The 12285-nt window shown below is 34.0% G+C and overlaps 1 protein-coding gene across 13 annotated transcripts in view; it reads left to right on the forward strand.

Annotated features, from left to right (window-relative positions):
* cep170 (centrosomal protein 170) overlaps window positions 1–12285 on the forward strand; it is a 143286-nt gene that overhangs the window by 72353 nt on the left and 58648 nt on the right. For 11 of the 13 annotated variants that reach the window (XM_062974949.1, XM_062974955.1, XM_062974970.1 and 8 more), the window contains one exon: window positions 1240–1389. The exons of the other annotated variants lie outside the window; for them this stretch is intronic. In XM_062974949.1, coding sequence (XP_062831019.1) covers window positions 1240–1389 — 150 coding nt within the window. The remainder of the gene's footprint in view (window positions 1–1239; window positions 1390–12285) is intronic. 13 annotated transcript variants of the gene reach the window in all.

Consider the following 12285-nt stretch of genomic DNA (forward strand, 5'->3'; position numbering starts at 1 on the left):
CAGATCGTCAACCAGTAGAGCTGTTTTAATATATCCACTCCCTATAATTAGCTCCAGTTAGCAACCTGGATGCCGACCTTTGCACCAGTTGCCATTTCTGGGCTGTCTTCAAAGGTAGTCCCACATAGTGCATTGCAGTAGTCCAGTCTGGATGTAACTAAGACATGGAGCACCTTGGTCATTTCAGATTTTTCGAGGTACAGTTACAGCTGGCACACAAGTTGTAACTGTACAAAGGCCCTCTTGGCCACTGCCAACAGCTAAGCATCAAGCATCAGTGCTGAGTCCAGGAGGACCCCCAGACTGCGGACTTGTGTCCTCAGAGTGAGTGTAATCCCATAGAGCACAGGTTGCTACCCTATACCCCAATTGGCCCTACGGCTGACCAGGAGGACCTGTGTCATGTGTGGATTAAGCTTCAGCTTATTTTGTATTATCTCTCCTAGCTTCCTTGTCATGGTCTTCTTTGCTTGTTACATTAACTTCAGGAGTGGATACCCTTATGTGTTAGGAAAATACAAATGGCAATGCCTGTATGTAAATGAAAAAGTTTGATGGGTATTGACATCAAAAATAATTTATAGAGTATTTTAAGGCTTTTTATTTTTGTATTTATAGTATACCATGTAAATACAGTATAGTGTTTGCAGTATTTTTATATTAGGATTAATAAGAATTCAGAAAATAAATACAGTAGAGTCTTGCTTATCCAACATAAACGGGCTAGCAGAACGTTGGTAAGGGAAAATGTTGAATGATAATGAGGGATTTAGGAAAAGCCTATTAAACGTCAAATTATGTTATATGATTTTACAAACTAAGCACCAAAACATAATGTTTTACAACAAATCTACAGAAAAAGCAGTTCAATACAGTAACGTTATGTAGCAATTACTGTATTTATCAATTTAGCACCAAAACATTGCAATGTATTGAAAACACTGACTACAAAAACATTGACTACTGAAAGGCAGACTGCATTGGATAATCCAGAACGTTGGATAAGCGAAGGTTGGATAAGTGAGACTCTACTGTAGCTTTGAACTTGCCAAGGACTGGTTTTGTTCATGAAACATTATATTTTTGATAGTAAATGATGGGCAAGATTTTCATGTTATAAGAAACTATTAAAGCATCTTTTGAAAACATTTGGATATGGTAGTGTCACAACCCATACATTCAAAGTAAATATCAGGAAGGCCTTCAGTTAATGTGTGTGATGATTTGTTTTATTTTCAGGTTTTTGGAGTGGATGGCAGCCAGGATTATAATAGGACTTTTGTCAACGAGAACCAGAAAGATTTAGTAAAAGATTGGGCTATAAATTCTGCTACAGTAGTGCTGGAAGAAAAAAGACCAATGAGTACAACTGGATTTCTTGACACAGAGGTAGAATTCAATTTTTGATGGGTCATCTTCTTTTTTCTTCCAGTCAAGGAGAGGACTTCTATATAGTGAGTGCTGAATAGCTAGCAAGCTGAGCTCAATTGCAGAATATTAACTTAAGTTATTTTCATCTGTTTCTCGTTTCCTTATTAGAACTTATCTCTTTTCTGTTAGTACTTCTAAAATAAAGATTAATTAGAATCTCTGTTTTAATAAGTTTGCACATACTACATGGCATGTTTTTCTGTCCAACTTTTCATTTCTTTATTTAGCTGTGCTTCACTCTTTATACATGTACAAATTATTAAGATTTGATGGTAAGGAAAATATCACTGTTAGAATTACTGCATTTATAGTTGGTCAGAAAAAACCTGAAACTTTCAAGACAAAGGAACAGACTAAGGGAAAAGGCAGAATATGAGCTAAGATGAAGTTGGCCTTTCCTGCTGAAGCTAAGTATTTCACTATTTCCAGAAAATAATTTCTTAAAAATCATAATGTCAGGCACTAATTCTATAAATAAACCTTTCTCTCATTTTTGTAGTTTTTTTAACCTTTACAGGTTTGAGAAAAGTGTTAAAAGTCAAAAAAGAGAGTTTATATTATTTAAATTAAATCTCTTACCAGAAAAAAAATATTTCTCCCAGTTCTCGTTGTAGATTGATAAAGAGCATACATTTGTTTTAAGGGAACATGGAGTAAAACATCCCGAGGCAGAATGCGCATGTTTCCAATATAACAGTATGTCTCTATATACCACAGTTGGTCTATAGACTAACCATAAAAAGAAGTGGCTATTATATTTTACTTTCTTGTATGCCTTTATTTTTTCCCTTTTAACTAAATTTCATCCTACTGCATTTTTTTCTTGCACAACCCATATAATAAAGCAGTACTTCCTCTGTTTCATTATATTTACTATACTCACATAAAAGTAGACCTCCTGTAGAACTTGAGTGAAGTTTTGCAGCCAAAATTTCTTTCTTTTTATGGATACATTCTGGGTAAAACTTAGGTGCAAGTAACATTTTCCTCTTTATTTATAAATGCAAAGAGGAAGCACTTAGGAAGTGCTGAAGAGAGGATCAGTGTATTTGAGTGGTTACAGTGGAAGGGAGTTATAAATTACACTGTCGGTCTTAAAATGTCTACATTTTGGCAAACATGAATAGGAATGTGAAAAAAGGGGGATGGGAAGAAGAGCAAGGAAAGCATCCTGTCTTTATTACAGACTCATTGAAATGGCAATGACCAAAAGTGAAGGTGAGAAGTGCTCCCACTTCTCCCTTGCTTAAACTAGAGAAATTACAACGTGGCTCCCTCGCACTGCTGATTAATTGCATTCAAGGCTGGAAAAGAAAGTGAAGTAGGAGAAAAAGGGTGGAAGGCTGCCTTTCTTTCTCGAGGCTGGGCTGCTTCTCTCCTCTGCTTCTTGGAGTGAGAGTGTTTCTTGCCCCTGCCTTTTGTCGCTGCCTTCACACTGGGTCTCTGTTACAGTATTGACCAATGTCAACCTAGGTTTGGGGGTGATTTTCTGTCAAAGATATTTATTTTTACAAGGAATATTCAATATTAATGTATGACCATTTTTTTTCTTGAGTCTTCACATGGTATTTTAATATCTATGGTTTTGTATAAGGTTAATAAGTTTATTAAACAGCAGAAAATAAGACTCTTGAAGTTGCAGTGTTAATCTGAAATTTTCCAAATACTGTGGGATTGACAAAACAAAGAGGAGAAAGTGGTCAATTTTCAACTAGGCAACAATTGTTAAAGTAATCCATTTTAAGAGTACACTATACCTTAACTTTGGCCCATATACACCAAAGAGAAAAAGCACTATTTATGCAATCTGCCCTTTCAAAAACCATAATTCTCGTTCTTCCACTAAACAAATTGCTGGTTTGCCAAACTCCTTCTTCAGGATTCCTACAAACTATTATATATACATTTAAAAACACTTCTCAGAGCTTTCCGTTGAACTGGAAAGTTTGAAATTCATGTGAAGTGTTATTGTGAGCTTCTAAATCTTAAATGTAAAATCCTGAAGCAGAATAATTTCTCACACATCCATTATTATTTTATTTATTTCTCACTTTTCTCCCAGTTTGGCATTCAAGGCAGCAGAACCCAGATTCTTATATTGAAATGCTCCATATTTTAAATGCTCTAAATGTGGAATAGAAGACACAAATACACGCACAATAGATTGCTCAGTCCTGGATCTGTAAGTATTTTCCCCTTTCAAAACAAACTACTTTGAATATCTTGAATCTGAACTCACAGACACTCCTGTGAATATAAGACCTTTTCATAACTTGTAATATATTAGAATTTTCTTTGGGATCAAAAATAGCCCATTAGTGGAAGGTCTTAATTATCTGCCTAAATAAGGATTAGATCACATTACTTAGTAATGTCAAATAAGAGCATATTTGAGGATTTTTTTCCCAGTCGTGTACTAAAAGAATGTTGCTACCTTATAGAATCTGTAGTAGGTGACTCCATAACATATCCATAGCAACACACACACATATTCTAATTGTCCTTTAAAGTGCTACAAACAAAAATCCTGCTCAGAGTGGTTTGTTTAAATTCCTAGAACAATCTCAAAGGTAAATAAGAGATATCATATGTGTGATGGTGCCTTTTAAACATCTCAAAAGTTAAGCTCCTTTATTTTCTTTTTGAACCTGTCAAATAGCATATTACAAAGGCCATTTTAGTCTGTTTACTGTATTTTAATTCTGTTTTTACCACATTGTTATTTAATTGTTTTTTTAACTTTTGTATTGCACCTTTTAAACTTGTTTAGTGTGGAGTGTTAGCCACCTTGAGTCCCCAAGGAGAGAAAGGCAGGGTATAAATAAAAATGATAATGATAATGATAATAATAATATTAATAATATAATGCAACCACCCTGTTTGATGCTTCTTAGTCTTGTTCTATAAGACTTTTGAGAAATGTCAAATTGCAAGCTCGTTGACCTTCTCACTCCTTTTCAAGAATGCAAAAAATATGTTTTAATATTTCAATTTTGTCTTTCCTCATGTTTTGTTTTGACAGCAATAGAAGGCTGATGGTAGTTGAAGTATATTTAATTTGTAAATAAACACTAATGATGTCCAAGATCCACACAGTAATACTTATACAGACTCCTGTGAATTAATCCAATTTAACATTAGTGGAACTACTAGACACTTGACTGAACAAGACTAGTATTATTCAGACGTTTGTCATTGCCTTCCTCTTAGGTTGAGTTAATGTGATTTCCTTAAGGGCATGCTATTGCTTTCTATGAGTGGGGGTTTGAACCCTGAGCTTCTAGACTCTTCTCTAACACACTAATCATTATATCATTCCAGGTAATAGACAAGACATATTTTTGGGTAGATCATATTTACAGGAACAATGTCATAATCAAATATTGTACTAGGGTTTAGACTTATAACATTCACGTTTTACCCTGTTGGGGCTCTAGAAATTTTGAAAGGACTGGCAGAGATCCACATTGTATTGAAAGAATCTGTGCAAATATCACAGAATTGTACAAAAATGTTTATAAATTTCACTTTTCGTGTGTTTCCTAATTAAAATAGCGTTTAGAGCTCATAGGCCTGCATTTCAAATGGTTTCAAATTAGCCTTCCTTCTTGTTTTTGTTACACCAGTTTTTTCCCCTGTTTAGCATGCAATAATCAGACAATACACTAGTGGGGCATAATTGCTAAAACAAAACATCACTCTCACTCTTATTTCAGCCAACATACATCTACATTTTTACTCAAGTAAAATAGATGAACAACCAATGAATGGACACTTCAGATTATGTACATTGAAAATTATGTCAATTTATTTTGTTCTTCTCTGAGGAAATTATACTTTCCTTTCTTTGATGCTGTAAGAAAATTGTATTCTTTAGCAAAATTGAGAGTTTTCCTCTTCTCTTGTAGCCTCTTTGCCATAAAAAAAACTCTGCTCCAGAGGGTTTTCTTGCCTTGCTGGACATATTTTTAGGATCTGGTGTTGTTGAAGTAGTAGAGAGGCTTTAAAGCAGTAAGATCCAGTAGAACTACATGGATGTATATGTACACAGCGTTAATGAAAACAGTAGTTGTTTGAGGGGGGCAAGTAGTTGGTTAGAGATGCCTCCCCTAGACCCATTGCCTATAGCATGTGCAATAACTTCCCCATGTTTGCACTTCATGACTTACCTTATATGTCCAGCTGAATGCACCAACTGAGTTACATTTTGATGTCAGTTCAAAGTAGAACCTCATTTTTGAAACTTTAGTGGATCTCTCTGTTGACTAACCAAAAAATTGAAAAAGTCATGAAAAATAACATAGATAAACAGGATTTTGATCACTTAATAATCCTTGGTGATTTGAATGGGATTGTTGATTTGACAAAAGATGAAACACACTACTATGATAACCAGAATAAAGAAAAATCCAAATCAATTTTATTACCTAAGCAGTTTCTTGCTCACCTGGAAGAACTAAATCTAAAAGATATGTGGAGACATCAGAACGATAATCAAAGAGATTATACTTTCTACTCCGGTAGATACAAAACGTGGTCGCATATTGATATGGCCTGGGCAACCAATGGCCTAATAATAAGATTAAAAAATATCAAAATTTTACCTAGAATATTCTCCGATCACTGTGCACTGGAATTTAAAATAAAAGGGAAATCTAACCAATTCAGATGGTGGCTAAATGAAAATCTATTGAAAAAGGAGAAAGATATAGAATTAAACAGGAAACTATCAACTGAATATCTAGAAGTAAACAAAGGAAATGAGACTTCCAAACTCATTCAATGGGAAGCAATGAAAGCAGTAATGAGGAGTTACCTCATTCAGCAAAATTCGATAAAAAACAAAAACAGAAATAAAGAAATAAAGGAAAGTATTGAAAATATAAATAAAAAAGAGGACCAATTCAAAAGAGATCCATCAAATAAGAAGGCAGCTATAGATCTTGAAATATTAAAAAAAACAGCTACAAATATTACAAACAGATAAATTAGAGAAACAATTGAAGTCCATAAGACAATACCATTTCCAAAATGCAAATAAAATCGGAAAATGGTTAGCTAAGAAGATTAAAGATAAAAAACAAAAGTTTTATATCACCAAAATACAGAAAGATGGGAAATTGTATGTGGAAGAAAACAAAATAGCCGACCAATTTATAAAATTTTATAGAGAACTTTATCAAAAAGAAGAAGTCCCCAAAGAGCAAATAACGAGGTACCTCTGCAATTTGAAGTTACCAAAATTAACTGATAAACAAAGAGAAGTTTTGAACACTTCAATAACAATGTCAGAAATCAACAATGCAATCAACAAACTCAAGAACAACAAAGCCCTGGGGCCAGACGGCTTTACTGCGATTTTTTATAAGACATTTAAAGATGAATTAGGCCCATTACTAAAAGGTATCCTAAATAATATACAGTAGAGTCTCACTTATCCAAGCTAAACGGGCCGGCAGAAGCTTGGATAAGCGAATATCTTGGATAATAAGGGGGGATTAAGGAAAAGCCTATTAAACATCAAATTAGGTTAAGATTTTACAAATTAAGCACCAAAACATCATGTAATACAACAAATTTGACAGAAAAAGTAGTTCAATACGAAGTAATGTAATGTTGTAATTACTCTAGTTATGAATTTAGCACCAAAATATCACGATATATTGAAAATATTGACTACAAAAATGGCTTGGATAATCCAGAGGCTTGGATAAGCGAGGCTTGGATAAGTGAGACTCTACTGTATTAGAAAACAAGGAAATTCCAAATTCTTGGAAAAAAAGCCAACATAACATTAATTCACAAAGAGAATACAGACCCTATGGAAATTAAAAATTACAGACCCATTTCCTTACTAAATAATGATTACAAGGTCTTTGCCATAATCATGGCAAACAGATTCAAAAACTTCCTGAAAAATTGGATATTTGAGGAGCAATCTGGCTTCTTTCCGAATAGGCAAATAAAAGACAATATCATAATCATAATCAACATCATTGAATATTATGAAAAACACAATGAAAAGCAGCTGGCTCTACTTTTCATCGACGCTGAGAAAGCGTTTGACAAGATCAATTGCGACTTCCTAAAATTGCTGCTAAAAGAATTCGATATTGGTTATAAATTTCAAAATGCGGTAGAAGCCATATATTTAAAACAAGAAGCTACATTAATGATAAATGGCCAAGAAAATACAGATGACTTCAGAGATAAAGATAGAAAACAAAGTAAAATACTGTAAAGAACTCAGGCAGGGCTGAGGTTCTTTTTCTAGGCAGGGGGGAATCTTTTAGAATCTCACCTCTGACACCGATTGTGGAGATGTGGAGAAGGATTATGTTTTTATTAATTAATTATATTATATATATATATAACTATATCCGCTGCCACCAGTTATTAAATATGCTTTTATTTAAAAGCTGCCACCAAATTATAGAGGTTTTATAATGCTGCCACCAGATGTTAAGGGGATTATCAACTCTTGCTACCACTATTGGAAGATTTAGCTACTGGCTACTTAGAGAGGAGACTTTTAAAAGTTTATGTTTCTTCTTTCTTCTTGTTGTTTATTCTTAATGTGTGTATATATGACAGAGACTAAGATGTTTGAAGGAACAATAACATTTATTTAGGCACAAGCTTGATAGTTACAATTTCTCACTTAGAGGCACTTTCCTTAACAGTTGCAATAACAGAATGAGGTGATTCAAACTTTTAAATTCCACTTCAATCACAGAATATCTGTTCCTAGTCAGGACACAAACTACCTTAAAAGTCACCAAACCTATTTTAAACTTGACTCAAAAATCAAACCTTTGAGCCACCCTGATTCTCCAACTGAGAACCAGTCTTAACTGCAATTCCTCCAATTACAGACTACCTTAAAATAAGTCACCAAACTTATTTTATCCCTGATCCCCTAACTTAGGATCAGCTTTCCCTGAGCTTCACCAGAGCCCACACTAAAATCTACCTTCTCTGTAGTTCTCTGACCACAGACTGACTGACTGAGTTTTCCCTCCAAATTCTGCTCTCTCTTCAGCTAACCCAGTTGGCTCCGCCCCCTTCTCCATGGCAACCAACTCATGGTGCAGAGTAACTGAAATATTAACCCTTTTACAAACACAGTTAAACATGGCTTCTATAACTTAAAAAAACCACATTTCATTACAAATACCTAGGAGTGACAGTGACAACAAGCAATGCGAAATTACTAAAGAACAATTTAGTTCAATTTAGTTTAGTTTAGTTTAGAACAATTTAAAGAACGAGTAACTTTGGTCAAAAATACAAAAAGATATGGAAAAATGGAAGTATCAAAATATTTCTTTATTGGGCCGTATAGCGATAATAAAAATGACTATCCTGCCTCAACTACTATTTCTTTTTCAAACACTGCCTATAATTAGGAGCGACTATCTTTTTAAAAAATGGAATACGGACATAACTAAATTCATTTGGAAAAATAAAAAACCAAGAATAAAACTAAAAATACTGATGGATGACAAAAGGAGAGGAGGCCTAGGACTTCCAGACATTAAATCATATTATGAAGCCTGTAATTTGGTATGGCTAAAAGATTGGACGACTTTGAATAACACCAAATTACTAATACAGTAGAGTCTCACTTATCCAGCACTCACTTATCCAATGTTCTGGATTATCCAACGCATTTTTGTAGTCAATGTTTTCAATATATCATGATATTGCGGTGCTAAATTCGTAAATACAGTAATTACTACATAGCATTAATGTGTTTTGAACTACTTTTTCTGTCAAATTTGTTGTATAACATGATGTTTTGGTGCTTAATTTGTAAAATCATAACCTATTTTGATGTTTAATAGGCTTTTCCTTAATCTCTCCTTATTATCCAACATATTCACTTATCCAACATTCTGCCGGCCCGTTTATGTTGGATAAGTGAGACTCTACTGTACTAGAAGGACATGACCTCCGTGCAGGATGGCATGATTATCTGTGGTACAGCAAAAGGAAGACTGAAAAATTTTTCGGAAACCATTATATCAGAGCACCTTTAATTAGGATTTGGGAGAAATACAAACCAAGATTATACGACAAAACTCCATTGTGGATATCCCCAATGGAGGCAAAGCATAAAAGAGAACTGGGTGTAGAAAATTGGTTAGCATATCACCAAAAATTTTTAAAAAATTATAACAGAATTTACAATTAAGACTTACGAAGAATTAAAACAAGAAAATAAGAAGATATCATGGTTTCAATATTATCAAATACAAGAGTGCTACAAACAAAATACTAAAGTAGGCTTCAAGCAAGAATCAAGCCTATGGGATTTAATAATGTTAAAAGAAAAAAAGATAATCAAAATACTATACCAACAATTATTACAATGGACCACTGAGGAAGAACAGATTAAAGATATCAAGTAAAATGGACAAAAGACTTTGGTCATCATGTAAATGTAAATCAGTGGGAAGAAATTTGGAATAAAAAACTAAAATTTTCCACAGCTATAGATATTTGCGAGAACTGGTATAAGATGCTATTCAGATGGTACTACACCCCTGCTAAATTAGCTAAACTTAACAAGTGATTATCTAACAAATGCTGGAAGTGTGAGAAAGAAATAGGAACTTTTTTCCATCAATGGTGGGCTTGTAAAGAAATTAAAAGATACTGGAATAGTATTCATTTAATAATACAGAAAATACTAAATATCAAATTCCCTCTGGTGCCAGAAATGTATTTATTGGGCATAACAAATGCAAAACTAAACACAAATCAAGATAAAATGTTTTTTTCTTACGGACACAGCTGCAAGATTAGTCTTGGCTAAATTTTGGAAACAAAAAAAAATTCCAACTCCTGACGACTGGATTCTAAAACTGTTAAATCTAATACAGATGGGCTGTCTGTCACAAAAATTAAGAGATGATAAACAGAAAACAGATTGGACTTGTTTCCAAGATTTCATTCAAATAGAGGAACAACATTAACAATAAACCTATCCGATGTTTGAAAAGCAACACAGAAGGCTAACTGGAAAGAACAATAGAAGAACATTCTTCCCCCCCCCTCTTCCCCCCCCTTTTTTTTAATGGAAGGTGTTTTTATCCTCCCTCAAGAGGACAATGGGAAGTCTACCCTTACAACTCCTTTTTTCCACTTCCCCCTCTTTTTAAAAAATATTTATCATTATTACTATTTATCCTTCTTTCTTTCTTTTTCTCCATATTTTTTTTCCTTTTTCTTTCTTTTCCCTTCCTCCATTTCCGCCTTTCTGTTTCCTTTCCTCCTCTTTCTTCTCTTTGTTCACAATGTTTTCCCCTACCTGCACTGTAAATATTACTTATAACATAATAAAAATAATTTTTTTTAAAAAAAATGAAAAAATCAGAGGTGAAAGTATAACAGAATTTTGAAAATATTATTTGTGGAGCTTAAAACTGAGGTGAAATTGTGAATTAGAGACATTATCCTCTTCTAAGCAAGCCTAAGATCTGTGCCATGCTTTCAGTCTCGAATGAGAGTGGTATGAGTTAAATAAGAAAGAAAAGGAAACATATACATATTTGCCAACAGGCATTTTTTTTAGAATGATAAGCATTTATGGAGACAGGAATGCTGCCACTGGCGATGGATGAAAAGGAAGCCTGTACTAGAGCATCTCAGTTCACTTCAGCCAGTCCGACTTATGGTAAAGAATGGTGGGTGTTCAACAATATATATACCCTGTTTCCCCTAAAATAAGACATCCCCGAAAAATAAGACCTAGTATAGGTTTTGCTGAATTGCTAAATATAAGGCCTCCCCCGAAAGTAAGACCTAGCAAAGTTTTTGTTTGGAAGCATGCCCATCGAACAGAACACCAGAGCATGCAGGATAGGTAAATGTATGTACCATAAAGTGTTGTACATGGAAATATTGGTAGTAACAAGAAATTCTTGATAGGATTCACAGTTTGTTTGGTTATGCTGGTTTGTGATGACAACTACTGTACAGTATATAATAAATGTTAATTTTTTTGTTCAGCAATAAATGTGAATTTTTCTTCATGGAAAAATAAGACATCCCTTGAAAATAAGACCTAGCACATCTTTGGGAGCAAAAATTAATATAAGACACTGTCTTATTTTCAGGGAAACATGGTATATATTTATTTATTTACAACATTTATACCCCGCCCTTCTCACCCGAGGGGACTCAGGGCGGCTTACAAAAATTGGCAAAATTTAATGCCCAAAATGCAATCATAAAAACAAAACAATATAAACAGATCTATTAATAACATTGTTAAAACACATTATAAAAACCTTAACAACGTATATATAAAACGTATATAGTTGAGGTCTGGAAGTTTCCTTCTATACCAATGTGCAGGGGTGGATATCTGTGACCTTCCAGATATTTTTTGTCTGAAACTCTCATAATCCCTCACCATTGGCTATGCTTGCTTGGACTGCTGAAGGTTGTAGAAAAGAAAACATTAGGAGGGTCTCAGACACCCAGTTCTGTTCTGCTGCATCATCTGTTGCTTGATAGCAAGCTACATGATTTTGATATACAGTAGGCAGTTGGAAGGGCAAACCATAGGATGGGGGTTAGATTTCCTTTTTCAGTGTTTGAGAGCATTTTGAGTTCTGTATTGCCAAATTGAGCAGAAAGTAGGAAATTTAAGAATTTAAATCCTTGCATTGACAGGGTTTAAAATTTGTTCTCAAGGTTATTCTATTCAATTGTAAAAGTTTCAGAAAATCTTTTAAGAAATCCAGTTGGTGGTCTAATTACTTCTACAGTTATCACTAATAAAGCCATTTCAGCCAACTCATATTGAAGCAAAATAATCTATTCTGTAGTTTTGTTTCCCCA

The sequence above is a fragment of the Anolis carolinensis genome, chromosome 1 (genome assembly GCF_035594765.1).
Source record: "Anolis carolinensis isolate JA03-04 chromosome 1, rAnoCar3.1.pri, whole genome shotgun sequence".
In the NCBI taxonomy this organism is placed as follows: domain Eukaryota; kingdom Metazoa; phylum Chordata; class Lepidosauria; order Squamata; family Dactyloidae; genus Anolis; species Anolis carolinensis.